This window comes from Magallana gigas, chromosome 5 (genome assembly GCF_963853765.1).
Source record: "Magallana gigas chromosome 5, xbMagGiga1.1, whole genome shotgun sequence".
Lineage (NCBI taxonomy): Eukaryota > Metazoa > Mollusca > Bivalvia > Ostreida > Ostreidae > Magallana > Magallana gigas.
Genome location: NC_088857.1, coordinates 30,054,584 through 30,080,855, shown reverse-complemented (window position 1 = coordinate 30,080,855; position 26,272 = coordinate 30,054,584). Strand labels below are relative to the sequence as shown.

Below are 26,272 nucleotides of genomic sequence, written 5' to 3'. Positions count from 1 at the left end.
TTGAATATTGTTATTTTGAGTTGTAGTCCTTGACAGATGACAAAATCAAAAACATTATGTTCCAGCTAGTTTTAAACAGCGAAAACTTAACGGAAATTTAGGCTATACCACTAATAAAAAAACCTTTCAAAACCGAAACATGAGTTTCTGTTTTTTGCGGTTTTTTTTTTAAATTTCAACTTAAAGATACAGTTGAAAAATATGTACATGTGCACTCATAAGTTACCAACGGTTTCTGCAATTCAGATATGAAATTTCTCCTCACCTTGGATACAACAATAAACAATCTATGTCATTAACTGAGCCATTGCAACCAGGTGGGAAGTTATTATTCCCTCAGGTAAAATTCAAAACAAACCAACGAGGTATCAAATAATTACAAATATATTTTTGTAAAAATATCATTTCGTGTTAATTCTATTTAAAATACTAGCAACACGTCCCTTCTGTACGCCAAGGAAAGGAATTTATATTTCATGCCAATTCATTATAGTGAGGAGTGTTATAATACAAATGATTTATTGCACGAAGTCAGATAGACAGGTAAGTATGTTAAGTCTACTTATGTGCGGCGTGTAATCATTGTTGCCATGATACTACACCTGCATAATTTGATTTTTGAATGAATGAAGGTATTGAATTTTGAATTGCACATTTTAAAATTTGTATTTTTATTTTAAAATGTTTAATCAATCTTCTGTATGGACCTTAAAGACTCTGTACATGTAGTTATAGTTAACACTTCAATTCAATTAAAATTTTTATTGTATTTTCTATCAAAAAGTACTTTATTTCAAAAATTAAATTCAGATCAAATTATCATGTACACTTTTATTTGTGCAATCAAGTCTATTTTATGGAGAACACAGGTGATAAAAGACTGCGGGTTTATAAATAGAAAATGATGAATGGGCATACGAGAGGACAACATACGTTTATGTAGTAAGTTTATGTAAAGCTAGCATCTACTAACATGTATCAAGGTTATCAATGAATTACTCGGGTAAAACATGATGGAACAAGATGGCTAGCAAAGGGACATATTCTTAACATGGCAAAGTAAGATAATTACATATGTATATGTATATTATATACATATGACATATTTCTGATTTATTCTCAAAATCCTGAAAGGAAGTGCTTTAATTCGTGTTGAATCTTATATGATCATCTATGTCAAATGTATTAGCCATTGTTTATTTAGGTATAGATCTATAGCGGTTGATCTAAAAGGTTTTGGCGATTTAAGACTCAAATCTGTATCTGACAAATTAATAAGTTCATGGACATAAAGAGATACAAAAAAAGAAGAAATATGATATTTTACAGTAATGTGATTTTTATCTGTTTTCTTGAAATACTTTATTGCAAAAAACACTTAGTTTTTTTGTCATTTGCATGATGATTAAATGAACGAGTTATATTAATAAATCAAATATTTTGATAGTAACGTCAACAAAATCTAAATTGAAATAAAAATCAAACAAAATCATAATGCCACATTTTAAACTACCTTTGTTTCTTGAACGTGTTTTAAAAGGTTTTCATTATTATCTCCTTTTAATTCTTGATAATTATTTCATCAACATTGAAATGTGCATAAATACATATATCAAATGAAATTTAAAAAAGTTTTTGTGTAAAATTGCCAAGATTTTTAATAACATTTTAATTTTACTGTTATTATTGGATTTCATCTAATTGTGTTGTTATAAAATGTTTTGAAGGACTCCGCTCATAATATAAGGATTCAACACATACATTTCATGCCCATTTAATCGTGTGACCAATTGTATATACCCTGTAATTATGATAATGAATATGAATTTTAAACTAAGTTTCTTTGCATTTCATCTGCAGGTAAAACACATACATGTATAAAAAGCATATATTCGGCCATAGAGCTTTTTATCTTTTAAATAAGTAAGTTCAACCCTGTAAAGGAATAAGATGGAAAAGACAAAGAAAGCTGTGGTTTTCTTTATTCTGTTGTTTTATCATCAATTAAAACCCGTTGAGCCAACACGATTATGCCTTCAACTACAGGCTACCGTGGCCATTTTTGCAACTATAGTTTTTACTTCAGGTAATTCTATATGTATTATTTTCAAGCACATGTACTGCTTGCTTACAAATATTTGATTTTTTTTTCAGGGAGAATTAATAACATAAATATAAATGTAATCAAAGTCTTTTATTAATCATTTATTATTTTTCCTATTTTTTTGATTTTCAATTATTGATAATGATGATGAAGATGATGATACCATTAATGTCTACATATTTTCTTTTTATTTCCATTTGATATACTAAAGATCAATTTAGTTACCATGTATTTGATTACAGATTATGTTGGAGGAAAAGATGTATCTTTAGAAAAAGTCATCCTGTTTATAGCAGCATATCTATTAGCTCAATGTCCGAAAGAAGGTGACTTTTTGCCATTTTAACGTTTTAATCCGTGTCTTCTATATTAATAAATCTTTTCACAAAGAGTCTGGTTTCAAATATAAAAACAACTCATATACTAATATTGCCTAAACATTCAATCTGCTAATATTTGTTTTTAACCTACATATAGAATTGTTGGACTTGTAAAAAATAAAAACTACATTTTGGTGTAGCAAATGTTGGAATATACATTATAGCGATAATGCAGAGTATTATATGCTTATGTCTTTCTACTAAAGCCTTCCGACTCTGATTTGAATATTTCAGGAAACACTCACACAGATGAAGTCCCTGTAACGACCACTACTACTACTTCTCCTACGACCCAACCCCCGCCACCACCTCCAAACAGATAAAACTTATTGCAATGAGTCTTGTCTTCTATTTGTATACAATAAAATATTTTGGAATGTGAAAAAATGTTTTAATTCTCTCATTGTGTGTGTTTAAATTGTTGAAACAATTACTATATTTATTATCAAATTATATCTCTCAACATTAACAAATAAAATGAAGTTCTTGAATAAATAGGAATAAATTTTAAATGTAAAACAGAATTTATATTCATTTAGTTCTGAGAAGCACCAAAGAAGAACATGCGACTGTTATTTTTGGGATTTATTAGCATCATACCTTTACAACATTTATGGATACATTTCAATGCTTTGGAAATTTGATTTTTTTTAGATAACGATTCTTACCCATTTTCCAACAAGCAGGTTTATTTTTTTTTAGTATGTATTGTTATTAAACAAAACAAAATTGATTTATTTACTCATTTAAACACAAAAAACTAATTTGTTAAAAAAGAACGGATACGGAATTTTGCAAAAACCCTGTTTTAATTTAATGACTAATGATTGTAAATACGTCGTTTCATCTTGTCCTACTCCTTAGAACCCGGATGAGGCATGGTGAGATATTTTTCCCACACTTCAACGGATCTTTGTCACTTAAACAACCTTGCATTGCTTTTATGATTGTTTAAATGTTGTTAACAGATTCTTGTATCATCATTTTTAATCAAACTAATAGGTAAGAAAGAAAACATATATATTAATTAAACTACATTTGTTATATTATATTTTGTATACAACATATATAATGTATAGGTAAAAAATCAAATGATTTAATTGATGTTAGCAATCCAGTGGCTTATTAGAATACAAAAATCCGTTTAAAGGGTTGTTAATATCTGTCATTTTGGTATATGAAATGAATTTTTAAGGATATTTCCATGTACATAGTACATACAAAGTACATACACCCCACTGACCGAAATCTGAACTTTGTCCAACACTTAGACCTGGGATCATAACCGTATCTGACTCCCAGGTATCAGTGTTATACAACGGTATCACCTACAGGTGTCAAATACAGTTGTTTCCTTCAAAGAAGTGGAGAAAGTTCACCACCCATTACATTAACTTGTAGATTTGATGGATCAGTAGCTGATTGGCTTTTAAGGTGACATATTTACCAAGCAATGTAGTCATAGGATGGTAATATCCCTTTTTTGCACCAATCCGGTCTCTGGAGCTACCAAATATATCTTTTAAACACAAAAAACAGCAAATAAATCACATTAAGATGGTATTTTTTGTTTCTTGTGTTGTGTAATAAATACATTTTTTCTTGAAAATCATTTCAAAATTTTGAATTTTGAAGGAAAAGAAATCAATTAAAATATGAACGATTTTTTTAAATTGACTTATCTTAGGACATGATACAATAAACGTATATAAATAAAAATCCAAGATTTTTAGACTTTGAAATCAGATTCCAAATTATATTAATACAAAAAAAATCTACCTCAACAAAAAAAAATCGAATTTAGTTGACTTTTGGTTTTAATATCTATTGATATTGTGTATTTTCCTAAAAAGACAACGTGTTTAACATTCTAATTTGCAAGTACTTTAAAGAAAGTACATGTAACTAACAGCTTTATTAATATGTAATCTGCGCACATATAAATTGGAACGTTTTATTCTACGTTTATGTCTTTATATACTAGAACTTAGTACTACAATAATAATGATATATAGTAACAGTCTGATACTTAAAATTCACTAAAAGGCAATACATCATTTCACATATTGCTAGTAATTTTGGCCCGTGTCTAATTAAAGTCATACATGTTTTTGCACGCATATGAGCTTTAAAATGCATAGCAAAGTTTCTTTTAAATCAATACTGCGTCCGTTTATATTGTGGGTACATATCATATCTAAATCCCATATCGTCTAAATTGTATGAAAATTGTCATGTTTGTTGAAGTACAGGAAGGACTTCTAGAAATATACTGTAACAATGTTGTAACTAACCTCATTTTTGAGGCTACAAGGGGCATAACCTCTTCTCATTCTCTTGATTCTCTACTTTTTTTCACTTGCTACCATTCGAGACAACCAAATGAGTGCGGATATTTAATTTAAAACGAGAAAATACAGAGAGATTGCGAATGGCGTGCGACAAGACAACGTAAGGTTATAGAACGATTTTGTTTTTAAAAATAAACAAAAATATCTATTTAACAAAATACTTCATAAGTTTCAATTTAAATAATAAAGTTTATAATTAATGTTGTTAAATATTATTGTCATATAACTTTATATTAGTAACGTGGTAAATCTTCCTTTTTAGGATAGAGGCAATACAAAGATTCGGTTTTCAATATGAGCCGAAAATATAAATGCACGTGTTTATTGTACATATGCCTGATTCTGTCGCAGCAATTTGGAAGTGTTGACACATTTTTGGGATTAGACTTTAACTGTGTTACATTGAAGATTACACTTGCTTTAGCATCATCTGCACTACTATCAGGTATGTAATAGATTTTTTTCATTATTATGTAATATGACTTATGGAAAATCTGTTTTTAAATCATTTAACTTTCCCTAATTATTAAGCATTTCTTCTTATAATATAAAAATTTGATGAAATAAAAATTTGGGTTTTTAAATTCAAAAGTTTAAGAAATAATATTGATGAAAGAAACGTTAGACAGAATTCAAGTTTATTAATATTGTTGCAACAAAAAAATTCCGGTTGCATTTAAATGAACTAACTAAAGTTGATTTTAGTTACATGGTTACATTATTTGTTTTTTCTTCAGAGGATGTTTCTCAAGAATATCGAGTAATTGTATATCTATCAATTCTACTGATACCTTGTCAGTTTATTCAAAACATAGGTAAATATTTCCAAGTTTTTCTTTATTAGATTTCACATTTTTAAATAACATTAGATTGCGATATATTTTGCACATACAATATTACAAACAAGATTCCGGGAATCCGAAATAAAATACTTGCAGCTTACAAAGAAGTTATCTCTTTTAAGCATATTTGAGTAGATTGATGTGTTTACTTTCAATTTACCAATGAAATATCTTTAGAAAAAAAACTTGTTTGCAAACTAAGTTACTGTTTATTTTACAATGGAATCTATAACGTAAAATTATTTTTGTTTAGTTATTGTAAAATGTTGGGTTTTTTAATTGTTTTTTTTTTTCACAGTGATGTTTGGAACGAAATCGGAAACAAAATCCGGGTCAACAAAATCAAAAGAGACACCAGAAACAGGACCAGATGAACCCACTGAGGTTGTCCAGACCACACCGGACCCTGACGGACCAATCATTATCGCATTAAACAAAGCTGTTTAAATATTGGAGTACAATGCCATTTATTTGTACAAAGATCCAACCTTTTCAAACATTTGACTCGCAAAGAAAGAACATAAATTATTTGGAATTGATATTTTTTTATCTAATATGCAACCTGTTGCTGCAAAATAATAGATATATTCAGCGTAGTGGAGGATCTTTGTTATCATTCTGGTAATGAATCAACATGTAATTGTTCTTATATAAGAGAAAAGGCTACCATTATTTATTGAAAGCCTTTATAGCGAGCGCAGCACATTCATTCAACGGATTTTTTTGGCGTCAGTAAATCGGACCAGTAATGCCTTGTTTTAATCGTCCCAGTAGTTCCCTGTAATTATGGTTTCCCATTTCACACTCTCACGAGAACAAGATAAAAGACTGTGTACATGCATATTGTAAATATACTGCCGACACAACGCAAATTCCATTACATAAGACTAACGGAGTTATCGTCCTTTCGAGTGACGTCACAATAGATTTCTTGCACATTGATCCCACAGAATTTTTCGGCGTCAGTAAATTTCGACCCACAATGCAATTCCTCAATGTCGGACGATCTCACTAGACTGGATACCATCTCGCGAGTATCAAAGTAAAACTTTTGAGAAACAGATTAATTATGTAATTTCAAGAACATAATGCTTTTGAGTAAACAAAACAGTATATTTCGCGGAGTTATTTTTTTATGGTGTTTTCAATGAGACAGACGACACTTAACCGACGTGAACTTTGACGTCACAATAAGGGGAAATTACTCTAAGTAGTTATTGTAAATCTGCTGAAATATAAATACCAAAATCTTCTCAAAATCTTGCAGTGGTAACGAATGGGGACATTTCTTTAAAGATAAGACACAGCTGTAACTTGCTCTTATTTGGATGAATGCTCACATTTATTTTATTTACTATATTAACGGTAATTTACAGGAAGTTTTTTTTAAAAGGGGGCGTGGCAACATCATTCAAAAATTCTTCGCAAGCAAAAAGAAAAAAATTCTCAAAATCAGGAAAATTGTATTCCGGGTGAAGAATTGGGAGTGCGTAGTATGCCTTTAGCTCTTTAGCTGCTCAATACTATCTTTATTTTCACTTCCATTTATTACATGCTCCGGGGGATCCATTTTCCTTCTATGATCAGCAAGTGTTTTTTATACGTAAATTTGATTTTTTTTTTTAAACGGGGGAGGGGGGACTCTGTGATAAGTCAATTTTTTTAAATGTAAGTTTAAGAAAAATGTATGCTGCAAGAAAAGAGGAAATAAACTGTAATGTACATTATGTTAAAATCTTTATTATTCAACAACATTTAAATTTATCCGAGATAAATTCTATATATAAATAGATAACAAAATCTTATGAATTATGAATAATTATAATGAAAATTTACTGGAAAAAATAGGTATGTTTGTTTTATTCTGCATTCAAATTCATTTACTTTACGTCGCTACTTTTATTTTTATTGTTTTATCATAATTCATTATTTTATCACATGCTGCGCTCGCCCAAACGGTCGCACCGTAATACATATTACATATTAACGTTATAATTAACAACAAATATGCAACAATTGACTATCATAAACCAATAAATATCACACTTGTACAGGCTAGATTCCCAACAAGATTTATGGGACCTCGGAGAATTTTCAAAACAAACCTTTAAAAAATAATGCACATAACAGTAGTATTGACACAGACCTAAGGTACACTGTCCATGGAAGCTAAGAAAACAGATGTCTAAAAATGAAATATATGTATATCTACATGTATTACAAGGTGAGGGGGAGGAATTTTAACTAAATAATACCAATATCTCTCTGTTAATGAGTACAGTTCATTCCGGCAAATTAGATTTGATCAAATATTAAATTGGTCAACAATCACTTTTGCTTAGAAAAGACACAAAAACGGGTAAAAGGAAAATATTACATAGACTTCTAATCAGATACGTTGTAAACACTGGCATTAACTCAGGAATCTCAGACACAAACATTAATAATAATAATAAACTCAATAGTTTCATTTTAATGATTTTTGTCAGGTGCTGATTTAACCATAGAAATTAATGCCCATATGGGTATAGTCCACTAATGCATTTTCCGTAAGCGGTAATGTTAACGTTATGATTCATAGCTCCGGCCCTAATTTTCGTTCAGCAACGAGGAACCTCTTGAATGAAAGCTCATCAAATTGCCTCTTTCCTGTTAAAATTTCGTGGTTTGAAGTCAGATTCGTTTTCCGGCAAAATGCGTCTGCATTGAAAAACTATGAAAATGAAAGTAAAAGTAGGGAATTTCTCAGTTTTGGAAAGGGTGTACATCAAACAATTTCATTTCTTTTCTTCAAATGATAATTCAATTTTGACACTTGTTTTTTAAAAATTACAAATCCTCTTTTCTGACACGTGTCAAGCATTCTGGTTTAAAATGTCCCAATAAATGTATATACACTCTGCAAGTATAGGGACTATTTTGCTTATAGGCACTACTTTGTTGTCCTACCGATTCTAAAAATAGTTAGAGGGATATACCCATATCGGCTTTTTTAAACGTAAAAATATCGGCGTGAAACGATCATATTTGCAATCATAAATGAATAATTGTATACATGTAAATGTTGGAAACATTTAAAAAAGATATCACAAAATACAAAGGTAAAAGTAAATAATAAATTTGTAGTTTAATGTTGAAGTAAGCTAGCACAATTTATATATAGTAACTGTTTTCTTATGTTATAATAAAGCGCATCTAGCGAGATGTTGTGCAAGAGAGAACTTAACCTCCAAATGATAACCTATTAGAGTGATTTATGGCATGGTCACAAATTCACTTTGCATGAACACTACATTTTTTGCGGATCTTAATATGTTTGAGGTCACCGTTTAGACCCCCAGGTTTTAACAGATCATTACACTAAACATTCACAAGCAGTTGTTTTATCCCACTGTGTAAGTAAACCACAAGGCTTTTAATCCCGAATAACATAATAATTTTAATCACTGCAGTGCACAAATATTAAATGCGAGGGTATTTTACGCGGTTTAAATCTTACCGCGTAACTAGTGTTAACCCCCATGTGTGTGTTAGTAACTACTTTTATATTGTGGCATCCTTGTCTTCATTTACTTTAAAAACAGTGTCTTAACATTGCTCAACATATGAATAGGCTTTAAGAAATCTAGCATTTTACCAGCCAATATTACATACAATATTCAAGGCAAAACTGGGTTCCGATGCATTACGCTGCGGCTATGTAGTTCACACGATTTGAAGCCTACGGAAGCGTATTAGGGTCGCAGCAGTATTTTTTTATATTAATTTGTTATAACACATTTGACACTGACTGTGAAAGGCAAAATATCACTTCGAATTCATTCTTTTATGAATACGTAAAGAGGAAAGATGACAATCATTCTATTGCATATAACTTAAGATAATGACAAAATTGAATGAATTTGCAAATTGCAATGTATTTACCAGACATTGAGCAAATTTGACGAAAACAAAAAACTTATTGTGCAGTACACAATCGTTCGGAACGATAATGCAGTTTGCTTACAAACATCGTTGCTATTAGAATCGTTATTCTGTTGAGGCGTCACTAGAATTATAAAAATGTTTATCGGGTATGTCAAAATAAAAAGAATATGATGCAACACCGACAGGTTAAATGCATTTATTTTTAGAATTCTTTGGGGCGAAATCTTACTGTAAACAGACATTTTTTAAGGCATTTGTAAAGGTATTAGAATTCATTTCGTTAAAGCTGACATGAATTCATAATAATAAAAAGCATTTGGTCGCCATATTAGTTTCGATTGCTCCTCTACTGCCACTGGGGTATATATACCGGTTGAGAAAGTTACGGTCGGTTGCTTTCCGATCGATGCATTCACGTTGCACGGACTTCTACATGCATGAACTACACATTGTAGCAATAAAAAATAAAGAAAACAACAATCAATAAAATACAAAATATATTTATTCTTTGAAAGGATATTCAAGGTATCCGTATTATTTTGCACAGACAGTGCTGCCTTACATCGCATGCACATCGAACACGTGTGTCGTTCATACAGAGTGCATAACGTCTGCATCTTCTTGAAAACCCCGGCGACACTACATCCAACACAGTAGCTAAATGATAGTAAATCCAAGAAAGTAACAACGTTTCCCTCCGTTCCTACAAAAACGCCCCATTTCTAAAATCCATGCGATAATTGACATTGCTCGATCTGCCACAGTGTGTGGTTCGCGCATGTGCGATGTTATAACATACACAAGAAAACGGTCTACAATTATCGAGGAATTTTCGAAGTATCTGCGCCTGGATTTCAGTCTGTCTTGTTTCGCCGTTTATTGGATATATCTTGCCAGTGCAGTGGTTGTCATATTATTTTTGTTCAAAACGCGTTTTTACAAGTCTTTTCGTCCAAGGTAACGTGTTCGGGTGTATAAAATTCCTGAATGCGGTGAAGCATGAATAGTGCTCCCGGCCTTATATAGGGGGTGTGTAGCGATGAGCAGAACAATGGAAATCGACAACTAATATGGCGATAGTCGGAGATAAAAGGGAAATAATGCGTATTTATGAATTCATGTCAGCTTTAACACGTACTGTATAACAGTATTTTATATTCTTATTTATTGTGTATAACCGATATTGATAAAGGAAATGTTTTATTTTTGATTCCGGGTTTATAAACACTAGGTTTTTGTGACAAGTTTTAAATACATGTATTTATTAAAAGAAACGGTAATATGAATTAGTAATACAGACTAGAGGTTTTTTGTACATTAATGTACAATAAGAATCAGTTGTATTAAGTGAAATGTACATCGACGTATTATAATAGTCACTTTACATTCTAAAACATTGTCCATTTTAAGGAAGCTTTATTAAATTTCAGGCTAGTACCCAATACGAAAGATAACTGAAATTAGAATTGATTTATGGAAAAATAATCATATTATAGTCTTATTGTCTTAAAATTGGTAGAACGGTAACCACTGAATTTTTTTTCAAAAATTCTGATTAAAAAAAAGGTTTATCATGTTATTTTTTAACATTTAAATTAAAAATGTTCTGCCACAAGTCCAGTGGGATAAATAACAGATTGCTATAGCCGGACACCCAAGAATCGATTTGCTAAAGACTACCACAATACAAAACATACGAACAAGGATTCTGAAACCTATTATTAATCTAGTTTTTCCCTTCACAATACTGCAGTCCAAACTGTTCATAATCCCTGTATATGTGAATTGATATTTTCGGATTTAAACGCGTAGGATTAATTCTTGGAAATCAATAAAAATTGACAGCACACTTTTTTTTTTAACACAAATGGATTTATTCAAAATGATTCGATTTTTCGCATAAAATTGGGCCCCAAAGGAGATCAACTGTCTGCACGGCCCGGTATGGAATACGACCGACGATATCCAAAAATAAGCATTCAATGTTTATATTCATACTTTTATTGATGTTTATTTGTATGAAATGTTTGTGTATCGTCGTTTTAAAAAAAGCAGCCTTTATACTCTCTCTTTGTCGGGGTTATGAATAATAGATGCAACAGTAACAAAACACGTTATTTAGTTCGATTCCGCGGCTAGAAATAAAATGCCAGAAACTTTGTCTGGAAATTTTTTTTACAAATGAATAGATGTGGTTTAACGATTATTTTTCACAATTATATATAAAAATGGTTAATATGTTATAAGTTTGAACGTTATAATTACAATTCAGTATTAGTGACGACGTTTACTTGTACTCATACACCGTGATCAGGTTTGGCATGTTATTGAAATTACACTTCACAGATTTCTAATGCAATCATAAGGGGAAATACACACTGAGTAAATGTTGTTTATACAAATATAACGGATGAATGAAAGTTTTAAACGATTCTCATTTTTGTTCATGTTAATTGAAAGCCACAATCCAAAAATAATAGACTAAAGCCAATATACAGTCTACTCATATCCGAGTATGCATGTTCGTCGTAATAAATATTCTCTCTCCTTAGGATCCAAACAAACAACGAGAAAATATGGCACAGTTTTTTGTTGGAGAGAGCCAGGAAGCCACGATGAAACAGAATGACCATAAAAACTGTTCTTAAGTAAAGAAAAGAAAAATGGGGTTTATTCTTAAATATCCGTAATCGGACCAGCTAATTACACTTTAAGGGTATTAAAGACTTTTTCTTCCTTAATGTGGACCAAGGATTTTAACGTGCAATTTAGTAAACAAAATAATCTCCAAAAGTCTCTTAAAAGGTATCTAATATACAGAGCTATGCCATTTAATCTATTGAATGAATTTTAATTTAAGTCCCAAATCAATGTTGTATTTGATATGTGTAGAAAAGTGCACTATCTAACGACATTTAAAAATCAGGAAGAGTAAATATTTTAAATGTGTAATTCATGAAATAGAATTAGATGACCTTATATTGAATATTTTAGAGATTACTTCCCCATGTGATGCAAATGTTGATGATATGTTTGCGATGGAAACCTACAGAAAAAATTTTCATTCTAAGATCAGCTCTGTTGACCGCGACGATGCCTAAATCAACAATGGTTGGGATAACAACTTTTGATTTTACTCTCAATTGCATGCAATATTGAATTTTATTGATAAACATTTGCAGTTATTATTTGCAATATCTGATAAGTTAATCGAATCAAGGTTAAGGACATATTCATTGCCACATTTTTTTTTATCACATATGCCCCTTAACTTGCTGTTCTTGATAATTCCAGAATTTGACTATTTTGTGACTGGGGTTGATGAAATGAAACCTATCCTCTAATAAGTTTTGAGGATGTTACACACTATTACCATAAGAGTTTTGATGTTGATTGTTTAATTCAAAATAAACAATATCAATATCTACTCACCAATGACAATGCTTTAGATTAATATCTCTAGAAAATTATTTTTATGGAGATAACGTATTTATTAATTTGCTTGATTTAAATGAATTAATGCTTCGAAAAATTTTGTCTATAATATAGACTTTTATTAAAAAGATTATTGTCAGTCATCGGGTACTAGTATCCTATGTCTTCCTTTTCTACTCAAACCCACCAACTAATATTTTGGAATGTATCAATGGATGTGAAGGCAGTGTGAAAATGCATGTTGCGCGAACAACTATTTTAGAGAAAATGAGGCAGATTTTGTGGTGTGGGAAAAACTATATTTGATTTTATAAGAACTGAAGATCATTACAACTCGTTTTGCGGTTCTCAATCTAAATTCACTTATATCCTATAGCTAATATGTGATCAAACCTCATTTTTCAGTATAGATTTATATGGAAAATTATCTGCTTAATTATATTTAAACTGAATTCTATTTAAAATGGATAAAAATACTTTATCTTGATAAAAAAAATAATAAATGACTTAAGAATATATAATCAGACCGGCATAACATTATTAAAATCCGCAAATCTTGTGCGTAGCGAGTGATACCTTAGGATGGTGAAGTATACTGCTTGGTAAACCATTGTTCATTTGAAGATAAATCCCCTAAATAAATAGTTTCACTGTTTTGTTTTTGAAATGAATATTCAGTTTATGGACATAAAAAAAATCTTCCCGACAATAATGTATGTAATCATGATAAAGTAATTGTAAAAAAAATGTGTTTTTTCCTTTCAATTGCATTTAATAAGTGAGCAGTAGTTTTATAACGTGATTGTAAAGGCCATCTACCGAGATGTTGCGCAAGAGGGGCCTCGACATTTTTCAAATGATATTCTGTGTGAATGTTAAATGGTTAATGCTGAGTACACATTTCTTTAATACTACATTTCTAAAGCCTAAATTAATTTGAGTTCACAATTTAAATCCCTAAACTTTCAACTGACATTTTTCAAAGCTTAGTCTTGATGACGTAATAAAGCAACGTTTTAAAATATGTACATTGTACCTTTTTAGTTACGTTTTGGACACGTTTGAGTTGATTATTATGCAGCAGATTAAATTCATATTTCGACTCCCAAGATTACAATGTATGCATGAAATATTTTGTAAAACATTGAAAAAAAATTGACAAACACTGCCGCAAAATATGCAAGTTTCATGGCGGTATATGCATATATAGCATTAGAAGTTATCATCTGACATATATCCCTTAATTGCTTATATTTGGGTTTTTTATTTGCGGATTTTGGGAGATTATAAATAAAGTTTAATCATACTCCTTCTTGCAAAGAAAATGTTTGCTTGTGGTTTTTAATTATATATTGAAAACTCGTGGAATTTCCCAACATTGGACCCCCCTGGGCTCAATGGAGTAACGTATATAAAATTTTAGTCACACTCTGAATACAATGTAGGTTTAAATGTGATCAATCAACCATCTTTTTGTTTGGTTATACTTACTACTTAATGTTTTAACGAATGGTCAATGTTTATTATGATGCAAGCTGGCCTGATTATATTTTCTATAAGGTTTTTTTATATCACTCCATTAAACTTAATTATTTAACTGATTAATTTACAACCATTCTTACGGGGGAAAAGGAAATGTTTTTCATGTGTCTGCAAAGCAGAGGCTGTTGATGATATTACTGCAAATCTTAAATCTACAAACCTTAAAAAAATTCAATTTTAATACTTTTAAAGTATAATTACAGGAGGAAATGTCACAAAAGTCTAACTTTTAAGAATTTTTTTTTTTACAAAATGATTGAACTAATCATAAAGAGTCCTTATATATAAAAGTAACTTAATTATTGTTAATATACAGCAGTGCGTTATATAGATGAAATAGCCAATTTTTCCTGTATGGGAATTTGAGTTTGACATCAACATAATTATTTCATGTAGTCCGTTATTTTTTTTTAGATTGCAGTTGGGTTCGATCAATCGATAAACTGGTGAAATCTGGATGTTGTAGATTATAGTCCTGCTAGTTTATATATAACAATAAATCACAATCGGTTTTCTTTGGAAATCTGAGAAGAAATAAAATCAAAGTATAATTATTTATATAAATACTCACCAAAGGAAGTGCCAATCATTATACACTGTGTAGCATATAACTTAAGATAAAATAAAACTGAATAAACTTGAAAATCGTTTATTTCTTACCACATTCCGAACAAGTTGTGGATATTTAGTGTGCAGTACACAATCGTTTCGAATCGCAATAAAGTATGTTTACAAACAGTGTTGCTACTAGTGTCATTATTCTGTTGAGGCGTCACTAGATTTAAAAAAACCGTTCACTGGGTATGTTAAAATAGCACAGGTAATCATGCAACACTGACAATTAAAGCTCACTTATTTTTAAAATCCTCTGCGAGATGAATCTTGAATAAATCACTTTAAAGTCTTTGTAAGTGTTTTAACGTGTGTATTCAAAGGGACTGCCTGTCGTTTTAGGTTGACAAAAACACATATCTAATATTTTGAATTGTATATATTCGATATTGTTGAAATAATTGACATTTTTATTGTAATATTATATGCACATACCCGATGTAGTTAAAAAACGACAATTGTTTTTTTGTTGGATTTGTGCATAATATATATTAAAAGAAGCAAAAAATGTTGGTGAATTATATTTTGATTTTTAAGGCATTTTTGTACAGTGGTATACAATAGGATTTAGTCGAATTTAGTTAAATGTACGTGTACATTCAAGTCAATTTTAATATTGTAAGATATTGTCAGTCAAATATAGTGAGAATCAGTGAATTTTGATGTCAATGCCCTAAACTAAAAAAAGCTGAAATGAAATATCAAAATCAATGATAAAAAAACAGTTAGTTCTCGTATATCAAAAATTATTGGCTGTCTCATTTATTTAAAATACCGGTTTTTAGTAACCGCCTAAAACTAGTTTTGCTGAAGACAAACAAAACAGAGCAAGGAAAGATACTATAAAAAGATTATTTGTCTAAAAAACAAACAACCTAAACATCGTAATTCGTTCACTTGGTTACAAAAATACAGTTATAGAATTTACAAAATTGAAGTTTTTTACAATGATGTTAAGTTATCATCGTGGTAAACTTAATTATATGATTTCTTACAATGTTTCTCTGATTGTCTGACTGTATAAGAAATTTAACATTCTTTTATAAAATATTTTTCCTACAGAACCAAAATTGTTGCCATCACAATTGTTCGTCATCAAGTTGGCTTTAAAATGTCAGTATTTAACTTAAGCCTCTGCTTCCATGAAAACGGGCTTTTTTCTTCAGATTTCGAAAGAGAGAAGAAGAAGAAGAAGAAGAAGAAGGAAGAGGGGCAAACTAAGTGTCAATATGATGATAATTTAAGATCGATATCGATGAATATATACATGTAGTATAAGATTGCTCATGTTTGTTTTGGTATAAACTATGATTTTTCTTTGTTTTAATAACAAGAAAATAAAGTAATTAAGCAATACAGGCAGCCATGCTTTTTTACAAATGGGCAAATATTTAGAAACTTGTTGAATGCAGAAAATTAGGGACTTATTCTAAAATATCCCGCATATAATAAAACCAGATTTAAGTCCCATCCCTAAGGGTATTTCAAGACGGTTTGTTCCTTGTCTAAGTTAATGAGGACCAAGCCGTTGCTGGATGTTACTGAGTCAATAAGTCAGTTTAATGTTTTTTAAAAAGTTCTGAAAATGTATATAAAGAGCATAGCTACGTCTTTCAATCTATTGAATAAATGTGTAATCTATATTCAATTTAAATGAATGCCATACAATTGCCCTGTGCAGAAAAACAACTGGATTATCCAATGGCAAACATTTAAAAATCAGGAAGACTTAATATATGTTATGTGTAATTCATTAGAAAGATGGCGTAATTTTGATTTTTTTTTTTACAAAGTACTTCCTTATACTATGCAAATATTGATATGTTTGTGATGGAAACATTTAGAAATACATTCATCCAAATACCATGCAACTCTATTGACCTCGAGAAAGCAGGAATCAACAATGGTTAAATTATCAATTTCAATGTTACCTTTGATTGCAGTAATAATTTTTTTGAATGTCACAAATATGCTTACATTATTTGTAATACCCAATATTTTTGTTAAATCAAGACAAGGTCCTTTTTCTTTGGTATAAAGTGCGTGCGCATCAATGAGTTTTGTCAACAGATTCGTTTCCATGTGCTGTTTCCGGTGTTCCTTTGTACCAACAGCATAGGGGCATGGTTTCATCATTGAGAGACTGAAACCATTATTGTTGTTTAACGGTTTCTCGACCAATCAAATCATACTCATACCTATAAAATCATAAAAATATGTGTATATATTCACACCATGATCTGGAATTGATGCAATAAACATCTTTAATATGAGGAGTCTATATATTAGAGTCACATTTCAATTTTTTTGGTACATCATAAGTTCCGCAACTGGAAACAGTAAGTAGCTTTACGGTTAAGTATGTCTGCAAGTAATCAACCAAAATTTGTAATTAAACTCAAAATCGAAAATTCGAAAACACCAAGGAGTTATTCTGGTTGCAAAATGATATCTGTTTATCAAAATATTATTTTATGTAACCCACTGTAAAAACAAAATTTTATTTATTTATTGTATATATTGAACAGATTTAAAATGAAACATAACTTACTCCATGCTACAAAAAGATTTCTTGAACCCTTGTTTTCTTATTAAAAAGATAACTGTGGTGACACAGGAAATTGGTCACTGTATGATGGTCAATGCTACAGTTGTAAAAGTGACGAAGTTTCGTGGCATTCTGCAAGATCGTCATGTTTACAATTAGGAGGAAATCTCGTAACTATTAGTAATTCAGGGATCCAGACCTTTTTACAAAGTAAGTTATTTTAATGCCTATGTGTAACAACTCATTTCAATCCCAAGTTTCAAATTTAATTTTAAAATTTCTTTAAAGATGTGTTTTTTTGCAATTCTAGGATCCAAAAAGTTAGTTTTACATTAAAAAAAATGAATAAATGAAATAAAAATTAAATAAGAATTCATTTGATGGCATTGAACAGTAGTAATTTGATTTATATCGTGGATAAAACCATCTCGGTGACTGATCAAATTCTAATAATTCTTAAAGGAAACATTTTGCAATATTGAATTTGATATATTGAATTTCAAAGATCTTTGTGGTACCACATTCTTTTGGATTGGTTTGAATGATATATCAAATGAGGGCGACTTTGTGTGGGATGGCACGTCAACAGTAAGTGTTCTGTTTTTATGTTTTGTTCATAACTAATTATTTTACTTCATTATAGTAATTCTATATTATGCGTTATCTGATATTTTTTAGAGAATCACGTGTCAGACAAATCAAATTTCATTTATCCCTGTCATTGTCTTGTTTTCTCCAAATTCCACTCTTCGGAAGACACATGAATTTTCATTACATGCCTATTAAGAAATCCCGACAATGACAATGTAAACAAATGATTAATTTTAAATATTATCGGATCATACTAATTTTTTTATATCAATTTATTTTATTCAAATTTTGAAAAAATGAGAAACTTATTGAAAGAAATGTGTCAACATTCACAACGTTTTTGCTTTAAAAGAGTTGAAAAGCGATTAGAATCCGACGTATTCTGTGTATTCAACTTATTCGGCATTAGAAATATTTCATTGCATGATGGTAAGGGAGATATGGAGAATTATTTCCACAGAAATATTATATTTCCATCAGGAAATATGTTTTCCCTTGGAGGAATAATTCTAAGTATCTCCCTTACCATCATTTAAAAATGTATAGGATTGCTTATTAAAACTGAATTGGGAATAAATGCTTTATTATTAGGTCATGTAAACGTATCAAATCAACATTAATATATTTTTTTAATGCAGCCTTTCTCTTACTCAAATTGGGGATCTGGCGAGCCAAATAATTCAGGAGAAGGTGGTGAAGATTGTATACACCTTTGGCTAGGGGGTCGGTGGAATGACTATAACTGTGAAAGGAATGTATCTTTCATTTGTCAGAAACCTCAAGGTTAGAAATAGTTGTCCCAATTAAAACAGATTTTAAATTCTAAAAGTATATTTGATTTTGTAATTTTATAATATATTAATAAAAATATGAATTTTTATCCTCTTATACCAAACAATTATTTTATTTTTATTAATTATTGTTCTTTTAAAAAAATAATTTCAAAATAGTTTTTATTATAATTTCAAATTTCAGACACTGGCGAGTGTTCAAGTTCCCCCTGCGTGCATGGCACTTGTACAAATCAGGTTAACTCGTACACATGTCAATGCCAACCAGGATATACTGGAACAAAATGTGATATTGGTAAAGTGAATTTTAAATTTATCAAAAACTTCAAGAACAACATAGCTATAGATAGATGACATATTTTTTTTCTATGTTTGGTGCTACTGGCCACGGTTATGATATGAGGAATGGGCTTCCCCGTCAAAAACCAAAACATTATACAGTACACACAAAGTTTGACGACCCGTGCATTGGTGAATTGCGCATTTCGTTAGGTAAAAAACCCACCACAAACGTAACAATTATTAATATGCAATATATAATACATATACCAATATACATTACACAATACCAATACAAATATGCAATGTTCCAAAGTTCAATGAAATGTTCAATGGCTAATGTGGAAGGCCATATAGCGATGATTAATACAATGATAGCATATTGATCAATTCGCATTCATCCATTGGTGTTGGGGTAAGACGATAACGCCACTGAAGGAAGGAGTCTTCTCTTTATCAGACATTCTTCTTATATTAAGGAATTCTTAAAATTTTGACACAATCAAACAAATTATATAACCAAATGATTCTATCAGTTTAATCAAATTTGACCATTCTGTTTTTGCATCAAGGTCAAGGTACCTTTTTCTTCAACTTAAAGGATGATAAAAATGAATGTAGTTATATATGCAGTTGTGTAGACATCTGTTTAAGATATGAAGTTTCTCTTCATTAATAAAATGATAGAATATTAGAATGTTTATTATTATTTTACTAAATTGGAATTAATATTCAAACTAAAAATGATATTGCTTAGCCAGCATCTCTTCTAATTTTCTTGAATTTTGAAGATATTTTGATTATTCTTTTATGCTTCGAATATTAAAATATTTCTGATTTTTACATATTATGAAGACCTTACATAAAAATATAAATTGACAAAAAGCTAATATATTGATCATTTATTAAGAGAAACCCCGATTTTAGTTATTTTTCACACAAATCTATTTTAAGATAGAACGCTTTAAAAACATATATAAATGTAAATTAATAGGCTAATCATATTTTAAAAACATATTCTGAAATTCAAGTACCTTATCATTAGTTCACATTAGTTGAAAAAATCCAACATTAATGTTATTGTTTTAAAAATTCTAATGTAGACTCTACAGCAATTCTGAATTGCAAAGACATGTGATATTTCTATGCCAAGTTGTATGATTGTAAAAAAGTAAAGAAAAATGTGATATTCTGATTTCATTTATCCCAATTAAATGACCCTTTAATCAAATTTATCTTTGACTGGTCAAAAACCACAAATGACCTCTTCCTTAAAGGACCATTTTTATGGCGCTGATTCCGTCACCAGGGAGAGTGCCAAGTGACCGTGGTAACGACGTCAGTACCCCAACACGAATGGTCACCGCTGACCTGAGCCTGACGTTCTTTGGTATTAAGGGTAATATCCACTGTCCTTACCACCGATGATAAATCTAATACCCTGTTGGAGGTTCTCCAGGAAAATATCATTCCCTGATGGAGAGAGGTGTTCTCTTTCTGTATCAAAAGGGTCGGGTGGCTTGGAAATGAACTGTGAGTGTTATAGATTAAAAAAGGCCACCCTGAGATTTGAAGTAAGCCATAGCTGCCCGATCAAGCCGCGTTCTAGTTTGCTCCATGGCCTTTACGTCAGATTAAAAACGCCAGTTATTTCTCAACAAGGTGCAAGGTACAATATTGCAATGATTGCCGTGTGTATCCATTGTCAACATAGTTGGCTTTTTGCTTAGTGGGGTCCCTAACCTATTGATTTGCTAGATCGATATACTCCCACTTAATAATTATTTCTTCAACATATCGGTCCACATGATACCCCTAAGAAAATTGATTTGATTTGTAACCAAAGATGTGTCTGTTTGTTTAGGTTATGAGTGATGGGCAAGAGGGATGAAGAGTCTGGTAAAACATAACCTTACAGCTTTGCCTATGTCCGGGTTCCTGCCGGTGGTGGCGTCTGTGGAGACAGGATTTGTGGGACTAGCATTTGCGGTTGATCTGAGAGCGCTGATTTTGTAGGATCCTGATTCAAGGAGTGCGTTTTTGCTGCTACACTAGACTGTACATTAGATGACGATTCTGCCGCGGGTGTCGCCTTCCTCTTTGAAGCAGATCGCTGCCTCCCTCCTCCTGTTCCCGGGTTGTCACTCAAACGTGGTCGTGATTTAGACTTTAACATGGTTTTGGCATTAATTAGAATAGTAAATTTTAAATCTTTTTTAAACACGTGACCACGATACTGAAATACGGTTTTCAAATCCAACGAAACATGCCATAAACTTTTCCATCGTTTATCAATCCAGCTTTAAAACGTTCCTATATATGGCTTATGTAATCTTACTATAAAATGTTTTTAAAACTAATTTAAAAATATTGAAAATATCCAATAAATTGATTGACACTAATTCAAAGCAGCCTTACCATGAATACTCAAGATTGAAGAGGATAAAGCAAGGTGAAGCTAGTAGTGAGATTTTATATTCCTACCCATAACTTTTTGGAACAGCATACAGCATTAAACTTGTGATAACTGTGCATGTTCAAGACAATCTAGAATGTGCGATATTATCTCAAAAAATTTAATTCGAATTAGATTTATATTATAAAACAGAAAGAAACTGACAGACAATAAAAATACTAATTGCTTTTTTCTAGACATCAAAGAGTGTTCCAGTTCCCCTTGCGTACATGGTACATGTACAAATCAGGTTAACTCGTACACATGTCAATGCCAACCAGGATATACCGCAACAAACTGTAATATTGGTAAAGTAAATTTTATATTGGTCTCAAAAATTTAATAAAAATTATTTTAAAACAATTCAAACATAAAGAAATTGACAAACATTACAAATACCAATTGCTTTAATTTTTAGATATCAACGAGTGTTCCAGTTCTCCATGTGTACACGGTACTTGTACAAATCAGGTTAACTCGTACACATGTCAATGCCAACCAGGATATACTGGAACAAACTGTGATATTGGTAAAGTAAATCTTATACTGGTCTAAAAAATTTAATAAAAATTATTTTAAAACAATTCAAACATAAAAAAATTGACAAACAATACAAATACCAATTGCTTAAAATTTTAGATATCAACGAGTGTTCCAGTTCTCCATGTGTACACGGTACATGTACAAATCAGGTTAACTCGTACACATGTCAATGCCAACCAGGATATACTGGAACAAACTGTGATATTGGTAAAGTAAATCTTATACTGGTCTCAAAAATTTAATAAAAATTATTTTAAAACAATTCAAACATAAAAAAATTGACAAACAATACAAATACCAATTGCTTAAAATTTTAGATATCAACGAGTGTTCCAGTTCTCCATGTGTACACGGTACATGTACAAATCAGGTTAACTCGTATACATGTCAATGCCAACCAGGATATACCGGAACAAACTGTAATATTGGTAAGAGAATTTTATAATTATTTAAAAAAAGGAATACAAATTTTTTTAACAATTCGAACATAGAAAAATTGACAAACAATGCAAATGTCAATTGCTCTATTTTTAGACATCAACGAGTGTTCAAGTTCCCCTTGTGTACATGGTACATGTACAAATCAGGTTAACTCGTACACATGTCAATGCCAATCAGGATATACCGGAACTAACTGTGATGAAGGTAAATTTAGATTTTTAAAATTAGCATGAATATTGTACAATTGATTCAAATAACACCAAGCTGAATATATAAGGTTTCTTGTTTATAATATGGTATTTTAATAATTTGACTTTCAAAATCTTTTGAGTTTCATCGGTTACACCAGCATGCATAGGCGTTTTCAATTTCTTTTTATATTAGATGTGGATGAATGTCAAAGTTCCCCCTGTATTCATGGCGCTTGCAGCAACCTTTTAAATGCATATAGTTGTCAGTGTTTTCCTGGATATGAAGGGGCTCTATGTCAAATAGGTAAATATTTGAGAGATTAATTTACCAAAATAGTATAACCTTCGTTTTAAAACCCATCCAGTTCTATGAATTTGATTTAAAATGAATTTAATATACATTTACTCCACTTGTTTTTACAGATATAAATGAATGCTTAAGTTCTCCATGTCAGCATGGTACATGTATTGATAAAATAGATTCTTACTCGTGCAACTGTTCCCCAGGATATGTTGGGAGAGACTGTGATACAGGTATTGAAGCACTAAAACAAAATATCATTTTGTTTTGAAAATCAAGTTTTTCTCGTTTCATTAGCATCTGATCATAAATAAAAGATTTGGAGTACATTACGGAAGTCTGTTACTAATTTTTAGATGTGGATGAATGTCAGAGTTCACCGTGTCTCCATGGTAACTGCATAGACCATGTAAATGAGTACATATGTCAGTGTTTCCCTGGATATGAAGGACCTCAATGTCAAATAGGTACCAAAGATAATACATAACAGAATGGAACAAATATACAAAAAGATATACAATTATTTATTATATTTTGTAAAATAATTACAAGTATAAATTAGTCTGTTATTTTACTTAGATAAAGACGAATGTTTAAGCTCTCCGTGCTATCATGGAACCTGCATTGACAAAACAGATTCTTATGTATGTGAATGTTCTTCGGGTTACTCTGGGAGAAACTGTGAACTAGGTAAGGAAACTATTAAAAATCATTTTGTGTAGAAAATATAAAACAATATATATTTACTTTTATAAAATAAAGCATTCGGTAGCGAAAAAATGAACCTAGTACGGCTGTTAAGTAAAGTTAAGTGTAATTTTATTGTGACAATTCATCAAATGTGTTTTTTTTATGTAAAAATAAGTTTAAAAATCGTATTTTCTCTTCCCTTTTTTGAATAGATATAGACGAATGTTCAAGTTCACCCTGTAGTCACGGCAGCTGCATCAACAAAATTAACTCTTTTGTATGTGATTGTAATTTTGGATACAAGGGAACATCTTGTGACCAATGTAAGGGGCAACATCAAATTCTATTTCAAAATATACCAACTATCAAACAACTATCTGTGGTTTCATTAATATTAGTCGACATTAATGTTCCTCTTTAAAAAATATCCACAATTTTTTTAACAACAGCTCTATAATACATATTGTGTTCATGTTTTTTTTTCGAAATGAATTTGCATTTGTCCGTCCGTTCAACGGCAAATCCAGGAAAATTAGTGTTTACCAAAAAATAACATTTACGTTAATCAAGAAGATATTTATAAAATAAAATGAAAAAATAACAAAATTAAATATAAATATAAATCTAAACTTTAAATATTATTACAGTTGATACTAAGCTGTTGTTTATCCTATTTATCTGTCTGCCGATCATTGTGCTGATTCTCTCTTTGTATCTGTGTATAAAGATAAAACAAAACAAGTGAGTAAAAGATGTATAATTACTAGTGAAATATTTCAGCATTGATATTAACTTTATTTCATAAAGTACCTATTTAAACTTATCCACAATTTTTATCCCATATTTCTTTTGATATCCGGATATCTTAATCTGTTTGTGTTGTGTTATTTTGTTTACAGAAAGTTATTTTGTTTTGCAGAGTTGAAAATGACCTAGAAATATTTGAGTTTCCAGACGTTTTATCTGGAGTATCCAAACCAAAATTGCTGTTCCGAAAATGACAACTATTTATCCAAAAAAATTCTTTTCCTCCTTTAAAAGACTTAGGTTTCTCACATGTTAAATCGAAAACATTGTTTGATACTTACGAAACCTAATTATTGCCGCTATGAAAACACAGTAATAGTAACAACAAGAAATGTGAAATCAGATATGATACTGAACAATGCCTTATAAGCATTTTAAGTTTTTAAAATGTAAAATCAATATTTTGCAAAAAATAACTGTTATAGTAATGTAAAAAATTTTAACACTAGTATTGCGTTACTTCTTCTTTACAGCATCTCTCTCTTTCTCTCTCTCTCTCTCTCTCTCTCTCTCTCTCTCTCTCTCTCTCTCGGCGCTATGGTGCATTTAACTTGACCTTTCTGCACTGACACTGATATAACTGAACTTTAATGTAACTAGGAGGGAGGATGAAATAATTTTTGGAAATGTATTTATTTACATAAATGTAAAGGACATTTTTACATTTAAATTTTAAAAGAAACGATGAAACACTATTTTTTTCTACATGATATGTTAAAGGTAAATGAATTATGAACTATGTAAGAGGTTGCTAGCACCTCCTTCAGTAAATTTAAGAAAGGGACAGGCTGTCGTGATAACGGATTAAACCCTGAATTATCTATAAATCACAAAATGTTTACTTTGTGCCAGTTCCTTGTCGTTTTTAGTGTTGATGATTCGTTATTATCAGGAGTCTATTTTAAAATGACACCAAATTGTTTTGAAAACCGGACCAAGCATTTAAACCCAAAGAGCAATACAAAAATAACATAAAGATGAGGGGTTTTTTTTGCAGAAAAACCTCCTTTTTTAGAATAAAACCTGTTGATCGTGTGCTTACCAAACAGACTTGTATCAAGGAGCTAAAACAAACTGTTTTCTCAAGCAAAAATAATATCTTTGTTAGTAGCTTTTGCAATTTTTCAAGAAGTAAAATTTGTTATTTAATGAAGAAATTGTTCTACTTCCATTAAATTGCATATCAAGGCAAATTAATTTGTCAAAGACAAACTATTTGTAACATATGGTGTAATGAGATTAATAGAAGCATTCATTATTACGAGTGTGGGATAGTGAAATTCCACCGAGGGGACAAGATTCACAGTCTAGGACGAGGCTTTGCCGAGTACTAGACCGTGAATCTTGGCCCCGAGGTGAAATTTCACTATCCCACACGAGTATATAATGAATGATTATTTTTCTCGCATTATATTACCTTAAAAAATGATGTTTGACAACTT

The 26,272-nt window shown here is 30.6% G+C and overlaps 1 protein-coding gene and 2 long non-coding RNA genes across 7 annotated transcripts; all 3 read left to right on the top strand.

The window, feature by feature from the left end:
• The first annotated feature begins 766 nt into the window (after positions 1 to 766).
• Positions 767 to 2,871, top strand: LOC105334399 (uncharacterized). Its single transcript, XR_004598218.2, has 4 exons — positions 767 to 1,059; positions 1,861 to 2,086; positions 2,347 to 2,430; positions 2,719 to 2,871. It is a non-coding gene; the product is annotated as an uncharacterized lncRNA (long non-coding RNA).
• Positions 2,872 to 4,625: 1,754 nt separating this feature from the next.
• LOC105334400 (uncharacterized) lies at positions 4,626 to 6,258 on the top strand. Of its 2 annotated transcripts, none has more exons than XR_010714435.1 (4): positions 4,626 to 4,935; positions 5,098 to 5,280; positions 5,573 to 5,650; positions 5,976 to 6,258. It is a non-coding gene; the product is annotated as an uncharacterized lncRNA (long non-coding RNA). The 2 variants fall into 2 exon arrangements; XR_010714436.1 differs by having other exon boundaries at positions 4,857 to 4,940.
• Positions 6,259 to 17,319: 11,061 nt separating this feature from the next.
• On the top strand, positions 17,320 to 25,271 carry LOC105329255 (fibropellin-1). 4 transcript variants are annotated; one of them, XM_066085346.1, is made up of 16 exons: positions 17,320 to 17,532; positions 17,793 to 17,951; positions 18,247 to 18,329; positions 18,971 to 19,115; positions 19,308 to 19,418; positions 22,055 to 22,165; positions 22,276 to 22,386; positions 22,497 to 22,607; positions 22,935 to 23,045; positions 23,226 to 23,336; positions 23,456 to 23,566; positions 23,690 to 23,800; positions 23,913 to 24,023; positions 24,236 to 24,346; positions 24,671 to 24,764; positions 24,943 to 25,270. In XM_066085346.1, the coding sequence occupies exons 1-16, from the start codon at positions 17,463 to 17,465 to the stop codon at positions 25,022 to 25,024; spliced, it is 1,743 nt and encodes a 580-aa protein (XP_065941418.1). In that variant the 5' UTR covers positions 17,320 to 17,462; the 3' UTR covers positions 25,025 to 25,270. The 4 variants fall into 4 exon arrangements, with proteins under 4 accessions (XP_065941418.1, XP_065941420.1, XP_065941419.1 ...); XM_066085348.1 differs by lacking the exon at positions 22,497 to 22,607 and having other exon boundaries at positions 24,943 to 25,271; XM_066085347.1 differs by lacking the exon at positions 22,055 to 22,165.
• The last annotated feature ends 1,001 nt before the right edge of the window (positions 25,272 to 26,272 follow it).